Here is a 19,593-nt window from a genome sequence, read left to right as displayed (position 1 = left end):
CAGCCCCATGGGGACGCCGTTTTAGCTTAGTGCAGTCCAGTGCTTCCCGCCATCGATCGCTCGATACATATTGCTTCTACTTTCGCTGGAGAACTTGCAAGCTGGCCTTTGCCAGTGTCACCGGCTTCTTGAGGAACTCGCTCGTCTGTCACTGACACGCGGATAGCATGCAGCTCAGAGACGATGAGACATTTGAAACATTGGGTAGCACGTCGTTTCAGTCTCCCCGTGTAACGCCCTGGCCGTCGGCTGAGGAAGGCCGAGTCGCCATCCCCTCGCCACGGTGTGCCAAGGCGCTGTCAGTCATCGCAACTTCCGAGCACAAGGTATTCACATAAAAAAATGACTGTGACTTGGCGCGCCCAGTGCTCGCGAACAAAGCTCCTGTCGACCTGCGACTGCGTACTGCGCTCCCACATTTTTTCTCTGCTGGCAAGCTGCTCCTTTTACTCAACGCAAATGAGAAACCACATCCATAATAGTTGTGGCATTTCTGAGTAGACTGCGTCGAGTGCAGTTTCGCGTGTTGCGTGCGTGCACGTGCGGCCTTTGGGCGCCCTCGCTCCGAGTCAGAGCCCGTCCGAGTCAGAGCCCGTCCGCTCAGGGTCTTGGCGCAAGGAGGCCGGGCCTGCGGAACCATGCGACTGACGTTACCGCAAGCAGATTGTACGCTTTAGAACGTTACGCCGCCCATGTCCAATGCGAAGCGGCGCCTATGCCCTCCTACGCCGCAGAGGAGGGGACAAATGGAAGCGGAGGAGAAGCTTGACACGGGCAACGTGTTACGACACGCACTCCGTGCCCACGCCTCAAACATGGTACGTCCCCTACGGTTTTCGACATACCCATCGTGCATGCCGTATCCTTTTGTTAGCAAGTGCTGGTGGCGGCAACACATGTCGTAACACGCCCTTGACGCCCACTTTTGCAACCGACAGGCCAGCCACGTCGACATAATTGCCGGCATGGGCCCAACACAGCGTCAGCTCCCTCGCACGTCCTCGGCGCGTGTGCAGTACGAGGATATAGCCGTAGCCGCGGCAATGGATGAGTACGAGCTGGACGAGGGCGAGGAGGAGGGCGAGCAAGAGGGGGCCGCCACCGGCATATTCATTACCGCGTCGCGCGTGCCGGCCCATCAGCTGCCCGGCGCCACAGCTGCTCCTGCAGTTGCCGCCGCCACTTATGATGACTACGACGAGGATGACGAGGGCGGGCCACAGCAGCCGCAGCAGCAGCAGCACGCCACATCGGCCTGGGCTTCTGCTCGCCGTGAGCCTGTTGGCCCTCCACGCCACAGCAGGACCGCGGCCATGGCCGCCGCCCCCGCCAGCACCGGCCCTCCAGCCTGGGACGGCCCCGCCGCTGCTGCCAGCAGCGCCGTCCCAGCCAGCAGTGGTGACAGCGACGCCGGTAGCAGCGCCAGCGGTCGTGTTGGCTTCAAGCTGCACCTGCCACGCACCGACCAGCTCCTGCGCAAGCTCAAAATATTCAATGCCCACCGCGGCGGCCATGGCGGCGCGAATAGCTCTAGAGCTAGTAACTCTGCCATAGGCGCAATCACCACCGCCGACGGGGTCGGCAGCGAGGGGCAGCCCTCGCCACCGCGGCGGCTGGCCACAACCGGCAGTATCGACAGCAGCAGCAATGAAAACAGCAGCAGCAGCAACGTCCAGGCTGACGGCTTCGGTCGCACCGTGAGCCCCCCTAAAGGGAGCCAGTACGGCACAGCCACGCCGCCGCCATCAGGTTACCTCAGCATGCCGCCTTCCGCAAGCCCCACCTCCCGTCTTTCATGGATGGCGTCCACCGCTGCCAACGCCGCGGCGCCGTCGCCTCCGCCGTCTCGGCACCTGCAACAGCAGGAGCTAGCTGCGCTGGCCCGTGCCAGAGGTTCCGGCGGCGCCGCCGATGCAGACGCCGCGGCGGTTTCTCCCACCCGCAGCGCTGGGTCCTTCACCGCGGATATGGGCGGGTGCCGCAGGCCATCGCTGACACAGCTGTTTCCAGAGTCGGACACTGCTGGCGGCGGCGGGGCTCTCAGCGGGCTGATGGGAGACCTGGGCCGCGGGCTTTCGCGGGAGCTGCTGTATGCCACCGGTAAGGTTGTGCACGCGCATACTTCCGGGCATTCACCATCACGCCAAGGGTGCATGCCGCCGTTGTGACAGGACGTACTGCATGTACATTTGCCTTACCAGTACCGTACCAAGTCCCCTGCAGCCTGTCCACGATATATGTACTGTATGCACCCTTCTGCTGTCTCTCCTGTGGCGCCGTGGCACAGGCGAAGATGGTACCGCTGCCGGTGGCGTAGCTGCTATGCAGTGCAGCGCGCGCCACAGTTTCAGCAACCAGGCCTTGGTGCGGCAACCGGGGCAGCGCCGCGGCAGTATGGTGGTACTCCCCAGCAGCGGCATGTGCGGCGGCATCAACCCTGCCTCACAGGGCCTGAGGCCCACAATGGCACGGGCCAACATGGCACGCCTTGCCCGCAGGAGCGTCACTTGTCTCGAAGACTACCCCTACGCAGCCGTACCCATGGATGCGCCTGCTGCCGGTGCCGATGCTGGTGCCGGTTTCGCCGTTGGCGCTAGCGTCCCGGTTTCTCCCGTGTCGCCAGCAGTCAAATCGCCTGGCGCGGGTGACAGCGGCAGTGGCAGGGCACACCTGGGCTTTCGCGCGGCGGCAGAGGCGCTGTTTAATAAGGTCACCCGCAGCCCGGCCCGCGGTGCAGCCGCCGCCGGTCAGGAATGGTACCCTGGGGCAGATGTCTCCCCGGGCCAGCCGCCTCTGTCGCCGTCTACCCTCCGATTTGCGTCCGCGACTGTGGGTTCTGCCGGCGGCGCAGGTGCGGCTTCGCCCTTCGCAACGGCCGCCGCTGGCGCGAGCGTGTATAGACGCGCTGGCAGCAGCGGGCTCGCAAGCCCCATCGCTAGCCCGGGTACCTCCTCAGCCACGAATCTGTTTGCGGGCATGATCACCGCTGCTGGGGGCGCCAATGGAGCGCCAAGCAGCGGCGGTGGAGGCAGCGCGGGTGGCAGTGCGACGACGTCTGCTAGGGCCCGAGTGGCGCCGCCGAGCCCGCTGCAGGTCGCGGCGACGCAGAGCGGCGAGGCCTGGTTTGTGGTGAGTAGGGCTGGGTATGGCAATGCATGCCGTCCGTTGCGCGCCCTCCTCATCGCCAAGTAAAATGCGTAGCTAGATAGTACGTTCCAGCTACAACACCTTCTCGGCATCAACCCGGCCAGCGCCGCCGCTCTGCACGCTCACACGTCGCTCCCGCGTTGCGTATCTGTCCGACGATTGCCTACAGGGACGGACTGCTTCAGCCATGCAGCAGGCTAGCGCCTCCGCCTCCGCCTCATCCTCCAGCCGGCGCCTGCTACCCACGCCGTCCTCCCAAGCCGCCGCCCCGATCTCTGGCGGCAGCAGCTTCATTAGCAGCGTGGCTGCCAACCCGAATAGTGCCGGTAGCGCCGTGCCACGCTTAACCCCACCAGTGCTACAGCCACGGGCCGCATTCACAAACACCTCTCCGTTGCCCGTGTTACCGCCGGGATCCAGCGTGCCGCTGTCTGGCGTGGGGCAGGGAAGGGCAGCCGGGAACGGGGGCCCTGGGTTTGGGGAACGGATGCATGCGTTGTCGCCTTGATTCCAGTTTAGCTGAAAAACTGTTGGCTTGGGATCAACCACTCCATCGCGTGCAGGAGCGAGTGCCGGCGGCACTCGGACGTTGGCAATAATATATCTGATTCATTTTGACTGCGTGGGCTGGGGCATGGCACGAAACACGTCGCACCATACAAAGCGGCAGGTTCTTGTGCTGGCGCTTGATACAGCATCCGCGGCCTTTTCAGGTTCTCCTTGTCTCGGGGTGAGCGGGGCCCTCGGGCTCCCCCCGCTTGATACGCGCTGTCACTAGTAGATGGAGGATGGGTGAGGTGCCTCCGATCAAGCGGCGCTGGCACACACGTACTTCAGACTGGCCGGTGTCCATGGTCGTGGGGGTCAGCCGACAAGCGAAGAATGTGGTGGGCCTCGGCTGTGTGCGTGACGTACGGCTTTTGAATGTCCTGGAAGGGACTGTGCTTGGTTGGGGCCGAGGGGACATCAATCTGTTGGCGGCTGGCTTTGGCAGTGTTACGTCTCCCACGGCAATGTGTCTGGGAGGTATGGCTACTTGTTTGACCTCCGACCCTTGCAAAAAAGGCTCAGACAGTGTGTCGGGTGTGTTGTAGTGTGGTGTGGTGTGGTGTGCAATGGCGTGGCGTGGCTGGCGTGTTATTGTAGGCTCAGGCTGGCTCAGCCCACATACCATACCGTATCCTTACGTGGAGAACACAAACCATTATTTGTATGCTTTGGACCAGGACATGCATCGGCAGGTTGATTCTGAGGGACTAGACGTGAGTTGCTTGTTGTTCCTTGAATTGCTGGTCTGAGTTGCGCGATCCCCGTCCTAATCCTGGGGGCGATGGCACGATGGCATACTTGTTCGGAGCTGGAAGAGGCGAATGGCCAGGATTCATTTGTACTTGGCCTTATTGACGAGGCGTGAGTTGACGGTTTTGACCACCAAAAAGGGAGGCGAGAAGGTCAAAGGTAGGGGATGCCCAAACCGAGGGGTCACGAAGGGCCGCACGCACCAGGTGGCAGGTTTCGCGAGTGCGCTGCACGTTATTTGGCTTGCCGCAAAAAGCTCATCATGACTATTCGTATGCACCGCAATACCGGGGATTCAGAGCGCAGGTCGTGGGCGCCAATTGACGAATCGCCGAATTTATGTAATTCGCAGTCCCGCCGCGTCATGTGCTGGGTCACAGCGCTCCATAACATACTATATCTTTCTGTACGCTGTTCAGTTGCGCAAGTAAACATACATGCGCGCGTTGCACGCGTGTCTGCTAGTCTTCTTCCATAGCTTCATAGCCAGTACAGGTCTGCCTGAAGGGCTCAGTCGCCTTCGTGGGCTCATTATAGACCACAGATGAGACTTTAGAGACACTTGGCCTGATGTCAGCTCAGTCGCCGGCTGCTATGGAGTCTGAAGGCCGAGTTCTCATCCTCACGCCGAGGTCTGCCAAGGCCAAATCACTCATCGCGACGGTGGAGCACAAGGTAATGACACATAATGTACTATTTCTCGACACCACAAGTGGTCACCGGGACTGCACGGACACAAGAGCTCCCAGCATGCCGCGTGCGGGAATGCGTGTACTTTAGCTGTGAAGTCGCGCGCGACCGCTCGGACGTTTATGGCTCCACACAGCTCGCACGTCATGCTTCCCCTTAAGTGCGCGTAGCTCGCGGTCTGTCAGCCGCGCACAGTCTGTGCGCCATCCTACCACAGCGCGTCCCATCCCCGACGGGAAGAATTATGCTAATCCGACACGAACGCCCGACCCGATCCCACATGTCCAACACCGAACGCATATGCAGAGGCGTGATCAGGTGGCTGCGGGGGATAGGGTTGACCTGGACGACGCCAACGGTGTGTTTCGACACGCACTCCGTGCTCACGCAGCAAACATGGTAAGCTCGCGCGCCCGCCATTTCTTTCCGAATGTCCGAGCGCTGGCCCCGGTTCTTGCGCCCTGCGAACTACGTCACTGAGTCAGTACTAACTCCTCAACAGTAACAAGTCCATCGTGTACCTGAATGCATAACAACCAGTGCCAGCTGCAATCCTATGCAACGCCACTTCCCGAATCGCCATCCACAGTCTCACACACGCAGTCCCCCAACCTGCTACACACCCGCGCCACAGGCCGTCCACGTAGACATGATTGCCGGCGTGGGCCCAACACAGCGCCAGCTTCCACGCAAGTCTGCAGCACGTGTGCAGTACGAGGACGCAGCCGCAGCCGCGGCAGTGGATGAGTACGAGCTGGAGGAGGGCGAGGAGGAGGGCGAGCAACAGGAGGTCACCGCCATCACCAGACCGCGCGTGCCGGCCCTTCAGCTTCCCGGCGCAGCGTCTGTCACTGCGGCTCGCGGTGACACGGCCACCTGGGCCTCCGCTCGAGAGCCCTCTGCTGCTGCGTCTCCACGCCGCCACGCCGCCTCCAGCCCTCCTGCGGTTGCTGCTGCTGCCGCCGCCAACGTCAACGCTGGTTCCATCAGCGACAACTTCGGCGACACAGATGGTGCTGACCCTCCGCTGCACCTGCCGCGCACCGAGCAGCTGCTGCTGGCGCTGAAGAGGTATACAGGCGGCCCCAGCAGCCCCGGCGCCGCCCACGGAAGCCAGCGGAGCGTCTGCCTCAGTGAGCAGCAGAGCCCACTGCCCTCACCGCGCCAGGCCCCAGGCGACGGCAGCAGCGACTACCGGGGCGCTTACGCTGCTGCAGGCGGCGTCACCACACCTCCTCTCTCCCCACGGCCAATGACGTCTCCCAGCGGCCCCCCCGGCACCGACACCGGTGCCAAGCGCGGGAGCCAGTACGGCGCGACCGTGCCGCCGCCCGGTTACCCGAGCATGCCACCCTCCGCCACCGCCACCAACGTCGTCTCGCGCTCGCTCACGCCGCGGCAGATGCAAAAGGCGCTGGCTGCAATGGCTGGTGCCGGAGGTGGCGGCGGCGCCGACGCGGACGCCGCGGCTCTTGCGCCCACCCGCAGCGCTGCGTCCTTCACCGCGGCAGTGGGCGGCTGCCACCGGCCCACGTTGACGCAGCTGTTTCCCGAGGGCGGCGTGGGGGGGCAGGCCGGAGGTGCGGTAACAGCAGGTGCGTCCTTGGCTGCGTATCCCAACCGCTGCCGTATTCGCACTTCTTTGCTGCTGTCTGCAGCGAGTCCCAATCCCCTGAAGCTGAACCCATGCGCTAAGGCCCTGACCTGCTGCCGTTGTGGCGCGCTCGCACAGGCGATACTGATGGCCTCGGTTACGCTGCCGTGCAATGCGGCACGAGCCACAGCTTCAGCGGCCCAACCCTGCGGCGGCCACCGCAGCGCCGCGGCAGCATGGCATTGCTGCCCAGCAGCGGCGCTGCTGGCGGCATGAACCCAGCGTCGCAGGCGCTAAGGCCGACCATGGTTCGGAACAACATGGCCCGCCTAACCCGCAGGAGTGATACGTCTGGCGAGCTGCAACCGTACCCTTACGCCGTCGTTCCGATCGATACTGATGCCGCTTTCGCCGTTGGCACTAGCGTCGCGGCTTCGCCCGTGTCACCAGTGAAAACGCCCGCTGCTGCTGGCGCCAGCGGCAGCGGCGGGGCACATCGCGGTTTGCGCGCAGCGGCGGAGGCGCTCTTCAGCAAGGTCAGCCGCAGCCCTGCTCGCGGCGCCGCTGCCGGCGCCCAGGAGTGGTACTTTGCCTCAGATGCCGCCCCGGGCCAGCCGCCTCTATCGCCATCTGCCCTCCGATTTGCGTCGGCGAGTGGCGGCGGCGCGGGTGCGGCCTCACCATTCGCAACAGCCGCTGCTGGCGCGAGCGTATATGTGGCACGCACGGGCAGCAGCGGACTCACCAGCCCCATTGCCAACACGGGTACCTCCTCAGCCGCGAATCTGTTTGCGGGCATGACCGCTGCTGCTGGGGGCGCCAATGGAGCGCCAAGCAGCGGCGGTGGAGGCAGCGCGGGTGGCAGTGCGACGACGTCTCTGAGAGCTCGAGTGGCGCCGCCGAGCCCGCTGCAGGTCGCGGCAACGCAGAGCGGCGAGGCTTGGTTTGTGGTGAGTAGGGCTGGGTATGGCAATGCATGCCGTCGGTAACGCGCCCTCCTCCGCACCCCGTAAAGTGCGTAGCTAGCTAGTACGTTTCAGCTACAACACCTTCCCGGCATCAACCCGGCCAGCCCCGCCGCTCTGCACGCTCACACGTCGCTCCCGCGTTGCGTGTCTGTCCAACGATTGCCCACAGGAACGGACTGCTTCAGCCATGCAGCAGGCTAGCGCCTCCGCCTCCGCCTCCTCAGGCCGGCGGCTGCCCACGCCTTCCGCCCTCTCCGCCGTGGGTCGCGGCAGCTTCACCAGCAGCGCCGCCGTCAGCCCGGGTGGCAGTAGCGCCATGCCCCGGTTGCTGCCTTCGCTGCCACAGCCGCCGTCTGCGTCAGTCGCCATATGCCCCTCGCCCCCAGCCCGCGCGCCGGAGGCCCCTGGAGGTGTGGCGTCTTTCGCTGCTACTGCCACTGCGGCTGCTACTGCCACTGCCGGCCCAGCAGCTACTGCCGCCGATAGCAGCGACGCCGGCTGCGTGTGTGCGCCCCTGCAGGTGCTGCAGCCGACGCCACCGCCACCTACTGCCGTCCGTCGCGGACGCGTGCGCGCCAGTGCTAGCTGCTACCTCACGGCTGCAGGCGATGCCGTGGCCGACGCCTACGCCCACGCCGCCTTCGCGCAAAAGCCTCGCTCCCTCGGCCCCACCAGCAACTCAGCACCTCTGCAAGCATCGATAAAGCCGCCACAGCCGCTGCCCCTGATGCCGTCCACGCCGGCTACCTCCAGCGCGCAGCCGGCGGCGTATTTTTCGTCAGCTGCCTCCTCTGCGTCCTACGACGGCGGTCCGCCGAGCAGCCCCGCTGCTGCTGCTGCTGCTGCTGCTGCAGCGTCCGGTTTCATGGGCGCGTCGCCCACAGCAGAGCAGCCGCCGTTGCTGCTGCCACACGCCGCGCATGATGGTGAGGCCTTTGCCTTTCAGCAACAGCCCGTCACGGCTTCTGCAGCGGCCGCAGCGATAGACGTGGTCCGCGCGCCTGCGCCAAGCCAAGGCTCCTCAGGCCTGCACGCAGCAGGGCGAACAGCAGCTGCGGGCGCCTTTGCCCCTCCGCCGCCACCGGTGCGCGCGCACGCAATGACCTCAGCCCTCGGCGACATGAGCTTCGCCGGTAGCGACGGTGGCAGCAGCGCCTGCCCCTTCCCGCGGCCTGTCCCGGCACCATCCCCAACAGCCGCCGCGGCCGACGCGGCTCCGCGCGCTGAGGCGGCGGAGGGCACGCCCGTCGTCTCCGCAGCCGCACATGCCTCCGCGGACGACATCACGTCGTCGGTTTCCAACTGCGCCGAGGTGCTGGAGAGCCTTAGCTGCTGGGCGGGCGCGTTCAACGACGCCGCTGCCGCCAGCGACCGGGTGTTCGGCTCCATGCACGGCGTCCAAAGCTTCGGACGCACGGCGTGGGTAGCGCGCTCACGCGAAGAGTCGCTAGGCTGGCCGCGGGCAGCAGCAGCAGGAGCAGCTGTGTTGCAGTTGCCGGTCGTCTGTCAGTGGGCTGCTGCCGAGGAGGAGGAGGTGATTAAGGGAGGCGCAAAGGTGGAGACTGGCGTGGTCGGTAGCGGTGCCGCCCACAAGGCGCCGGCTGATGCTGGTGCTGACGAGGGCGGTGCTGGCACAGTCCCGACTCCTGCCCCTACTGCTGCTGGCAACGCCAGCAGCGGCATCATGAGCCGCATGAAGCGGGCGCTGCTGTCAGGCGCTGCGGCGGGCGCCGGCAGTAGCTAACTGACGACCGCCGGCACGCCCGATGGGCGGTGGCCGCTGTGGGATCAGGCGCGGAAGGCGCCGACAGCGCATGCAGCTGCTGCGTCGCCGGAAGGGCTTTCAAGATTGAGCCTGGGGACTGAACACGCGCCAATTTCTCATGCTCTGAACAGCATTCATTCTGCTGAAGCACCTGTCGAGGACAGGAATATGGGCAGTAGGGCAAAGGCGGGGGCATGAATGGAAGAGCTGGTGGGGGTTAATTATGCGTGTCATTTGTCACCGTGCTAGCTTCGTACCGGGGTCTGTTCATGACACGGAAATGTTTGAAGCAAAAGCCAATGCATATCTTCGTACTCGTGTTGCGTTTGCAAATACTTCCGTAGGCCCTCGTAGGGCGCACCAGCCGTGTCAATTTGCGGCTGAGCGTTCGTTTAAATCTTGCGCCACATTAATGAATGCGACATACCAAGAACGAACAGTCCGACCAGCAGCACAGGTGCACCGCACCCACGCCATGAGGGACCATCTTCGGCTCAGTGAGGAACCGCCCCCCGCTGGTTGGCGGCCGACCTAGGCGCACTGTATTAGGGTATCCACATGATTATGGTGGAACGAGACATGCAGAAACCTGTGTGATTCTGGCGGTAACGTTGGCATACAGAGTCCCGTATTCATGCTACGGCTTCTAAGCCTTTAAGAATTGTGCACGTCGGCATTTTACGTTTGGATATCAGCGTGTGCACGGTATGCCGCACCTATGCAGGCCTGCTGTAGAAGCACGTGCCATGCGTTAGCACAACTGCATTTTGCTTTTGACAGCCGTGTGCCAGTCGACAACGCTTTGTCCTTTCACTTGGTGTGGCAAGTGGCAGGGGCAGTGCTTGCGGAGGAGCGAGGTGCAGCTTGAGGAAGATAGGCTTATAAGGAGTCACGACACGCATACGCATTCCCTTTTCGATGCATTGTGCTTACCAAATGTACGTGCGACGTTCTCAAACGTGACGTGCAAATGCGCACTCTGACTTTCAGATCTAGCGTGCACGTGCACGGACTCCGAAGTAGCACGTTTGAACTCACGGACCCAAACCCAACCCAACATATGAATCATGCTGAGAAGTGAGCGTAATGTGATTCGTGCCAGATGGTTTTACGTTCTTACGTTTTACTTTGTTCATAGAGGATGTGCCACTGTTCGCGGTGCCGAGTGCTGCCTACCCTAGACCGCCGCGCCTTGCTGTGCTCGAGCATGACATGAAGGTGGCCCCCTCTACGTGCCGGCTAGTTAGAGGGCATGTCGTGAGGGGGGTAATGATTACGGCAGTCATGGCGGATCTCGACCCTGTGCCCGCAAGTGCGGGGTTCTGGTGCTCTAATGCATGCATGTCCTGCTGACTTCCATGCTTACTAGCATTGGCAAGTGCCTCGAAGGCAACAGGGCTTACTTGGCGTGCACATTCTACGCCTAGATAGCAAGCCCGTCTTCTCCACGATGTGCACTGTGCAGCCCCGCAACATGCTTGCAGCCCCAACGTGTAATCATTATGCGTCAACGCGTATGTGCGTGCTGATTGGGCAAGGCGAACCGCACACTCACTGAGGCAAGTGCAGCAGGGCGTCAGCCCGCGCCAGCCCACAGCTACAGCCGCAGCGGCTGCGGCTACAGCTTCAATCGCAGGCCCCAGCGCTGCAGCACCACTGCCACAGCACACACAGTAGAGATGTACCCGCCTGCAGCCATCACAGCCGGTTGCACGCCAAAGAGGTTAGGATGAAGGGGCGCTGTCTGAGCACCAGCACGAGGCGCGTGACATGCGTGTTGTGGGCCGCGGTGGCGGGCGTCAACGCAGACTGCTGCAAGCTTACCGAGAACCGCTCTTGCAGGCCAGTCCGGCACCTGCACAATGTTTAAGCCAGGCAGAGCAAGAGCAGCGCGTAAAGGTTCTGAGATGCTCACTTCAACTGCGAGGCCGTGCGCCGCGCACTTTTCCAGCACTCTTGCAATGCCCTCGTATTATCCTATACCGTGTGCGGTTCGCCATACGCCGCATATGATATGTCTTACTCCGCACGCTTTCGCCCGCTCAGTATGGCCCGCCGCACGCACACCCAACGGCCCCGCACCTGCATTGTGTCCACTGACAGGTTGACCGCACCGGTCAGCAAATTGGCGACCAAGAACACTGGCAACTGGGCCGAGTTGACAGCCTGCATAGCGCAGTACAACCAGATTCGCGTTTTCTGGTGTAAATAGGGACAAAGCAGAGAGCGGCGTCGAAATGAGTGACCTTTTTCCTCATGACCCCTGATCCGCGCATGACTCAGACCGTCTGAGCCGTACCTGGAGGATGGTGGGCCCCCAAGCCGATGCGCTGGCATCCGCGGCGCCTTTCGCCTCCAACGTTCTGTCTCCCTCCGCTCCGTCCACGCCTAATGCCGCCTGCGGCCGACCCTGTCCCGGCGCCCCTGCGGCAGCCGCCGCCGCCGCCGCCGCCACGGCCTGCGCAAGCGCCAGTGGCAGGACGCCTGCGAGCAGCTGCGCCGCAATCCACAGCACATAGGCTGCATTGCAGGACCTGTGGAGGCGCGGGCGATGCCCCGCGTGTCGGGCGTGGTCGGGCGTGTGAGCGCGTGCCGTATCCGGGTACATTGTGCAGCTTCCCCCGCCCCAACAAGCCGGCGCCAATGCACACGGTGCGACGTAATGCTAACCAAGCCACGAACGAAGCATGCAACCATGATACGCCACGATCGAGAGCATACCACAGCGCTAACGTGTCGCTGCACGCCGCACCGCACAGCCCCACCTTCGTGAAACCGGCTCCACATACGCCTCCAGAGCCGCCACCGCCGCCCACAGCGCCGCATCCAGCAACGCCACCTCCAGCCACCACCGCAGCACCGGCGCCGCCAGCGCCAGCGCCAGCCGCCGCCGATGCCACCGCGCCGCCGCTCCCTCCCTTCCCGCGCTCTGCTGCCTGTCGGCTACAGCCCCGGCCGCTGCTACAGCCTGCGCCACCGCACGCTGTAGCCCGGTGTGCATTGTGCGCGCCAGCGCGGCGCCCCACAGGAACAGCGCGTAAAAGCCGGGGGCGGAGACCAGTCCCTCCTTGTTCAGGCTGATCAGGCTGGAGGGGTCGCGCTCGTGCGACATGACCCAGGCGCCCAGGCCGCCTGCGAGCGAGCGAGGGGTGGCGAGGGGGGTGGCATCACTGCTGCCGTGCAACACCAGGTATGCATGCGAGAGTGCACTTTGTGAGAGGTTGTGTGCGTGTGTGCGGGCGTTTGGTGTGTAAGCAAGGGTTGGGTGTGTGAACAGCGCCTGAGGCCTGACATGGGCCTGACGTGGGTCTCACCTAGCGTCAGCGCTGCCTGGTGCGCCGCTGTCACCGCCACCGCCGCCGCACTCAGCCGGCCTGGCGGCACCGCTACCGCCGCACCCAGCAGCGCCACCACCGCGATCGTGTCGAAGAAGTTCCAATGCACACCGTACTCGCCCACATGCTCCTGTCGGGGGAGGGGAGGGGCCGATCACCACCCGTGCGACACAACACCCGTCGCTGCTACGAAAGCCGCGCGATGGGGATTCGCGGCGCTTGTTTCAACCACACAGCATGGTAGCTCTGCCCTTTCAAGCCCTTCTCCTAGGCATCTTACGTCGCCGTCGTCTGCCACCGCCACCGCCGCCGCCACCACCGCTACCGCCGCCACCGCCGCCGCCACCACCGCTACCGCCGCAACCACCGCCGCCGCCACCAACGCCACCGCAACCACCGCCACCGCTACCGCCGCTACCACCGCCACCGCCACCACCGCCACCGCAACCACCGCCACTGCTACCGCCGCTACCACCGCCACCGCTACCGCCGCCACCGCTACCGCCGCTACCACCGCCACCGCAACCACCGCCACCGCTACCACCGCTACCGCCGCTACCACCGCCACCGCCGCTACCACCGCCACCGCTACCACCGCTACCACTGCCGCTGCCATCGCCGCTGCCATCGCCGCTGCCACCCGCCGCTACCACCGCCACCGCCACCGCCGCTACCACCGCCACCGCCACCGCCACCGCAACCACCCGCCGCTGCCACCCGCCGCCTGTCTCACCTGGTAGTCCACCGCTCGGGTGGTGGCGAGTCGCGCCAGCCCCAGCACCCAGCACACCGCCGCGCCGCGCAGCCCCGCCCAGATGCGCTGCAGCCTGCAAGTGCACCACCGTAGCGCGACAGAAATTAGAGAATGCTACGCTTGGCAGCGTGGCTGCCGCGGCTTCTTCGCTTCCGAGTGCGGAATTGCAGGGCTATGCCCGCCGTGGGCGCTTCGGTGACAGCAGCTGCGCCATGTGCGTCAGCAAGCTGCAGCTCGCATCGCGGCGCATAGCTGGCGCTGCAACTCACAGTGGCGCCGGCTTCCACGGAGTGCCGTCATTGCCGCTCGTAGCCACGGGACTGACCAGTCCCGCCGCCAGCACCACGCCCCCCACGCCCACATCCATGTAGCCTGCAGCGCGCACGAGGAGCAAAAGCGTGTGCTGATGTACGGCACCTTGGTGAATGTGTGCGTGCAGTGGCTCGCGCATTTTGCAGGGGCCCAGGCCGAGGCGGTGGTGGAGACCGGCGCCGCGTTCGCACCTGTGCCGTACGTTTCTGTCTTGGCGTACCGCCGCGGGAAGACGTGGAAGTCAACCGCCAGAATGGCAATGCAGGTCGCAATCATTAGCGCTCCGCGGAACGCGCTGATAAATCTGCGGGCGTCAACACGAGCAAGCGCGTGGGCGGGATTCGGCTCACACCGCGGCGCGGATAATTTGCATTCACACTAGCTTACAAGGGTTCAGAGGTTCTGAAATGGCTTTACGGTACGGTACAGTGGCGTTGACAACACGGCCCTCGCGGTCCCGACGCTCAACGCTGACACACCCTTTGCGCTTGCCCGCCAGAGCCTGCAGGGCCGCTTGGGAGCCCTGTGGCGAGGAATGCAGGGGGTGGTGTGCCGACTGCGCTGTGGCCAGGAGCCGCCAGGCGGTGCTTGCAGCTGCCAGCGCCGCGCACGTCCATGCCGTGGGCGCCAGCGGCAGGGCGCCCGTGCACAGCAGCAGCTGCAGATACACCACCAGCACCAGCTCCAGCAGGACGGAGGACCACCTGTGCGGTTGCGGGGCAGGGCAGAGATGCGGGAGTCTAGGAAGACATCGACAGAGCGCCGATGGTGGCAAACTGGGGGGAGGCGGAGAGAGCGTTCGAACGCCACATCGATCCAGCTGCTGTTATTTAATCTTTTGTATTTTCTATGACATTTCTGCGTTTGTCATGACACCTACCAGCTTTTGGAACGCAGACCTGTCTTGGCCAGCTCGCCTGTGCCCAGCGATGCAGGCAGCGTCACAGAAGAGTGTATAACATGTCCCAGATACAGTGCTTACAAATAACGATGGAGAGGGACAGCGACGCCACGAGCGCGAACACCTCGGCCTTGCTCGCACCGCTGAGGCCCGAAACAAAGGCCTCTTTCGCAGCCTTGCGGTCCATGTTATACTACGGTGTGGATCTGTGGTATAGCGTATGTTTTCAGCTGGCTGGGCCTTCCAATGAGACAGTGACAGAGTACACGGTCGCCCGATTCGTGGCCCGATCAGCCAGGGAGCCCAGCGCCCGCCAACATGGCGCGAAAGGGCCCTACTGTTGCACGTCGGAAGCGGTATGTCCATCAGTCCATGTGCTCCATGCTCTTTACATGCTTTGATGCATATATGCACGCGGCATGCTGTTACTTATGCCATAGTTCAGTGTGTGTACAGGGACACCGTGGGACACGCCATGGGTTGGCCGCTCATCCGGTCATCCCCAGCACCCCTCCCTACGATAATCATAGCGCGGATGGCAGCTAATGTACACCCACCGGCCACTTGGGGCGCTATCGTTCATCGGTCATGCATCTCGCCAAACATGTCAGCTCATGCACCACCCGTATGCCCTCTTTGTCGGTCCGTCTACCCCATGTCGCACCTTCACTGTGCCATGCTTTCCTGTGCTTTAAAAACGGGCAACCGCTACCATATACAAAAGTACCAGCACAAGCCACGTGCGCGTCCTCGTCATCCAAGTTGAACAGGTCCTTAGCAGGTCGAAGTTCAGTACCGCACAGTCAAAATCAGTCAAAACGCTCAGTCACGCAAACACCACCACAACCTTGTCCTCACAAAGCGCGCCCCGTTTCGCCCTCAACGACCACCTCCTACACCTCACGGCCGCTTGCGCGCGGTGGGCGCGGGCAGCGGCTGCCAGTGCAGGCAGGCAGGGTCCACCTCAATCACACGCTGGTGCGCGAACTTGGCCCAATGCTCCTGCACCACGCGTGGGTCGGCGTGGATGAGGTGCGTGCCCTTCCAGTACTTGATCAGGCCCAGGCTCTGCAGGCGACGGGAAGGCAAGGGAGCGGAAGAAGCAGCGGGCGACGAGGGGCGGAGGGGTCAGCGCGAGCCGTTTGTGTTGCAATGCTCGCGCCCACATGGCCGCAAGCAAAGCCCTGCGCCCCCAAGCACCCGGCCGTAGTGGCGCATGCCCACATAGTTATGGAACGTCAACACAGGCAACGCCACTATCCGCCAATGCCCGTCCTGCTCAACCAGGCACCCGCGTGCAGCCGCATGCAACCGCGCGTCGCGGCCGGCCCACCTGCAGCGTCTCCACAATGTCCTGCCCGCGGATCATGGTGGCGTCGCTCATCTCCTTGATGGACACGTCGCCCTTGACGTTGCGCAGCTGCTCCAGCAGCACGCGCGTCCAGTAGCTGCGGAAGCTCACCTGCGCGGCACAGGTGCGGACTTTGTGGTCAACAGAGGCCCAATAACGGCGGGAACAAGAAACGTTTGCGCGGCGCCTGGGATGCAGGGACGGGCGACGGTGAGAAGGGAAGCGGCACACAGGCCCAAGATGGTGCGGCACAACGATGCCCAGTCAGGTTCTCAGGCCCCCAAGCCGCTCCTTACCGCGCCCAGGTCGGACAGCGGGCGCTCCGGTGTGCCCACGCGCCCCTCGCGCCGCGACAGCTCGTAGGCGAAGGCGATGAGGAACTTGCCGTAGCCCTTACGCTGGTAGGCGGGCAGCGTGAGGATGCAGGCCAGGTTGTAGTCCTCCATGCAGCTCTTCTCCTTGCTGAAGTAGCCCACCTGTACCGGTGCGGGGCATCGTGGGGCGGGGCGAGGTCGGAGGCAGCGTTCAGTGCGTTGTGTTTGACAAGCAGGTGCAGGACAACGGCTGTGAGTAAGAGTTGAGGATGTGGGCTGAAGGCCACGGCGTGGAGGCAGGAAGAGGTGGGCGGCGGGTTGCGCAGCGGGGCCCGTGCGGTGGCGGTCCACGCCGCCGTGCCGTCCTCGCACCGTTTGTAAGCAAAGCACCCGGGAAAAGGGTCGGGTGGCGTACGCACCATGTGGTAGCCGTGCTGGTCGCGCTCGCACATGACGTAGAAGAGGAAGGGGTCCACATCGTAGTAGAGCGTCTTGTGGTCCAGGAACAGCTTGGACAGTAGGCACAGGTTCTGGCAGTACACCTGCACGCAAATGACCGGACCGCGGGCGGCGCGTGGCGGGGCATGGCGGGGCACAATTGGTGGAGGCTTGACCCATGCGGGCCATATCGACCAGGACGGGGCCAGTTGTAGCCCTGTGGATGCGCCCCTCCCATAAGGCCGTTACTTCCTCCCGTTGCTTGCTGGCTGTAGCTTCCAGGTAGCCGGTACCAGTTGCCCCGCATGTACCCACCTTGGCCTTCTTGCCGTCCACCTCGAACACGCTGATGGGCGGCTTGGTCACCGCACCGCCGCTGTAATTGGGCTGGCCGGGCGGCGGAGGCGGCGAGCGGTAGATCTCGTCACCTGCAGGGGGGGGGGGCACGACCACCACAGCAGTGTTACCCGCATGACGATATGAAATGTGCAATGGCGGACCCCTTTCTCCTCCCTCTCCCATTGACTCGCCGGCACGAATCCAGCTTCTGCCCACCCCACCGAAATCCCCGGACGGCTGGTCCGTGAGGATGACGCTCCGCTGAACTCATCCACGTCCCCAATCCCCAGACCACTCGTTCACACAACCCTACCTTCCTTTCCCTCTCCACACATCCCCCCTCCCATCCCCTTCCTCCATGTCCGCTGTCCCGCCGCCCACGCCCCCCCACCTGGCGGGTGCCGGATGTCCAGCTTGGCCAGGTGGCGCAGCAGCGTCTTCTTTTTCCGGAAGTACTTCAGCGTGTACTCGCACAGGTACAGCTTGGTGCAGGAGGCGTACGGCTCCGGATACGGCGAGTAGTACCACGTGTCCATCTCGTACCGCCCGAACTCGATCATCTGGGGTCGAACGGGCGCGGCACGCATGCATGGTGTAGACACAAACACTGCGCACACTACTTAACAACCGGCGTGCGTTGTGCGCACCGCAAACCCACCCACCCCAGCCGCCCGACCCCACCCCTCATGCCCCAGGCCCCCAGCACGCCCCCACTCGTCACAATTGGAACGTACATCGTCGGGCTCGGGCATAAACCCCCACCTTCCCCCTCGCATATGCCGCTGCAGCTTCTCTTTGCAGCGCGACTGTTCCTTACGGGGTTGGTTCAGAATTTACCCCCCCCTTCCTCGTCACGCAGACCCGCCATGCGCTGCTGCACTTGCCTGGATGTTCTTCACCCGCGGCGGGTGGTGGTGGTCCTTGTCGTGGCCGTGGTCACCCCCGTGCGCGTGGTGATCGTCCTGCGCCACGCCACGCAACACACGACATTGTTGACAGGACATGGTCAGCATGCATGGCTGTATAGCACGGGCCAGCTTGACCGGCCAAACGTGGCGCTGGCGCACGCTTCCCGCCGCAACTGCAGCAGCTGCATGTCTGAAGCATGCTGTGCGCCAACTCGCCCCGCCCCCCCCCCCACCTTCCAATGACGCAGACCCTATCAGGATCCTGCCGCAACGGCGCACCATATGAACAATTAAACACTCGTCCCCAAACCCTCCCTTTTCCGCTTTCCGCAGCGCCAACGCCCTTGCTCACCCCTGCTAGGTGGTGCGCCTCCTCATATTTCCGCTTCAGCCTCCGCGTCACTTTGAGCGTGTTGCCGTCACCCGTTGGGGACGTCAGGTCCCTGCATCCAGCAGCATACATACAAGGTCAAGCGCTGCACCCTGCGCGGACTGCCGGCAGCACCTGCCGCCACCTTGCTCCGGTCACGCACCCCAAGCCCGGTGGCTGCACAGCTCCGTGTGCCAGCCCCCTTGCGCCAGTCCCCTGCCGCACGGGGCCCCTGCTGTGCCGGCGCTGGGGCGCCATGTGGCCAAGCCGCTTGTCCCTCCCAGCTACACTGCCACAGCTGCTGCTGTACGATCCGGCGCCATGCTGCGCCATGGGCCCCTTGCGCCAGCCCCCCACATCTGGTCCCCAGCGGCAGCTCCGGCTCGTCTGCACTCAATGACGCTCACACAATGCATGCCTTGTCCCTCCACTCGGCCACCCAAACCACTGGCCCTCTACCAGCTATACCATCGCAAGAAAGAGCCCAGGCCTTACCCGCCCATGGAGATGCTGGGCAGCGTATCCAGCCGTGCCAGGCTGGGGCGGGGCGTCGTGGCCCATGAGGACAGCTTGTCGACCGTCACCCATTCGTCTAACCGCCGGTCGCCTGCAGCGCGAACATAACCCCGTGTGAGCAGGCCGCCGTGCTCCAAACTTGCTGGTTGTCAGTGCGGCGACGCGCATGCCAGCGTCGCCGAGATGCCACCCTTCCACCAAGGGTCAACTTACGTTCTATATAGTGTACGTAGTACACGTACTCGCCACGTTCTATCCGCCGGTCCACAATTTCGGTCGCGTCTGCGAGGCGGGAGAAAGTTGCTGAAAGTCCTCGAAAGCGGGAAGAGGGCCCCAGCCGGCCCGAGTCACCGAGCCACTTACACTGCTGGCCGTCGAAGCTGGCTATGCATGTAACCTTTTGCCCGGGCTCGAAGACGGGCTGCGCGGCGAGACACTGAGAGGTTACCAGCGCGTCAAAGCCAGGTCTTTGCGCCCCGCCGGAAAGTTTGCGTACCGCGCTTGTAGACGCTCCTCTCCCCGTGTTTGGCCGCGCATCATCATCTCTCCCCTCAGCCATGACCCTAGAATTTGCAGCTACGTATCACGGCTT

At 63.8% G+C, this 19,593-nt stretch overlaps 4 protein-coding genes across 4 annotated transcripts; 2 read left to right on the top strand and 2 right to left on the bottom strand.

The window, feature by feature from the left end:
* Positions 1–59: 59 nt before the first annotated feature.
* On the top strand, positions 60–4,803 carry CHLRE_13g587300v5 (uncharacterized protein). The gene is made up of 5 exons (XM_043069688.1): positions 60–326; positions 735–818; positions 939–2,100; positions 2,288–3,129; positions 3,317–4,803. The coding sequence occupies exons 1-5, from the start codon at positions 168–170 to the stop codon at positions 3,653–3,655; spliced, it is 2,586 nt and encodes an 861-aa protein (XP_042917663.1). The 5' UTR covers positions 60–167; the 3' UTR covers positions 3,656–4,803.
* Positions 4,804–4,859: 56 nt separating this feature from the next.
* On the top strand, positions 4,860–10,972 carry CHLRE_13g587250v5 (uncharacterized protein). Its single transcript, XM_043069687.1, has 5 exons — positions 4,860–5,121; positions 5,443–5,535; positions 5,771–6,731; positions 6,869–7,680; positions 7,868–10,972. Exons 1-5 carry the CDS (start codon positions 5,041–5,043, stop codon positions 9,440–9,442), a joined length of 3,522 nt encoding a protein of 1,173 aa, XP_042917662.1. The 5' UTR covers positions 4,860–5,040; the 3' UTR covers positions 9,443–10,972.
* A 5-nt stretch (positions 10,973–10,977) lies between these two features.
* Positions 10,978–14,989, bottom strand: CHLRE_13g587200v5 (uncharacterized protein). The gene is made up of 12 exons (XM_043069686.1): positions 14,847–14,989; positions 14,745–14,781; positions 14,344–14,568; positions 14,056–14,168; positions 13,822–13,924; positions 13,532–13,625; positions 12,778–12,928; positions 12,229–12,595; positions 11,763–11,997; positions 11,546–11,629; positions 11,288–11,318; positions 10,978–11,152 (listed from the first exon to the last, which is right to left on the bottom strand). Exons 1-12 carry the CDS (start codon positions 14,950–14,952, stop codon positions 11,082–11,084), a joined length of 1,617 nt encoding a protein of 538 aa, XP_042917661.1. The 5' UTR covers positions 14,953–14,989; the 3' UTR covers positions 10,978–11,081.
* Positions 14,990–15,091: 102 nt separating this feature from the next.
* Positions 15,092–19,579, bottom strand: CHLRE_13g587150v5 (uncharacterized protein). Its single transcript, XM_043069685.1, has 12 exons — positions 19,498–19,579; positions 19,365–19,422; positions 19,215–19,283; positions 18,981–19,092; positions 18,468–18,558; positions 18,092–18,169; positions 17,599–17,767; positions 17,184–17,296; positions 16,850–16,972; positions 16,413–16,592; positions 16,099–16,227; positions 15,092–15,833 (listed from the first exon to the last, which is right to left on the bottom strand). Exons 1-12 carry the CDS (start codon positions 19,558–19,560, stop codon positions 15,666–15,668), a joined length of 1,353 nt encoding a protein of 450 aa, XP_042917660.1. The 5' UTR covers positions 19,561–19,579; the 3' UTR covers positions 15,092–15,665.
* Positions 19,580–19,593: the final 14 nt, after the last annotated feature.

Source organism: Chlamydomonas reinhardtii, chromosome 13 (genome assembly GCF_000002595.2).
Source record: "Chlamydomonas reinhardtii strain CC-503 cw92 mt+ chromosome 13, whole genome shotgun sequence".
NCBI classification, from domain to species: Eukaryota; Viridiplantae; Chlorophyta; class Chlorophyceae; order Chlamydomonadales; family Chlamydomonadaceae; genus Chlamydomonas; species Chlamydomonas reinhardtii.
The sequence above is the reverse complement of the archived record's forward strand: the minus strand, read 5'-3'. Positions and strand labels throughout refer to the sequence as shown.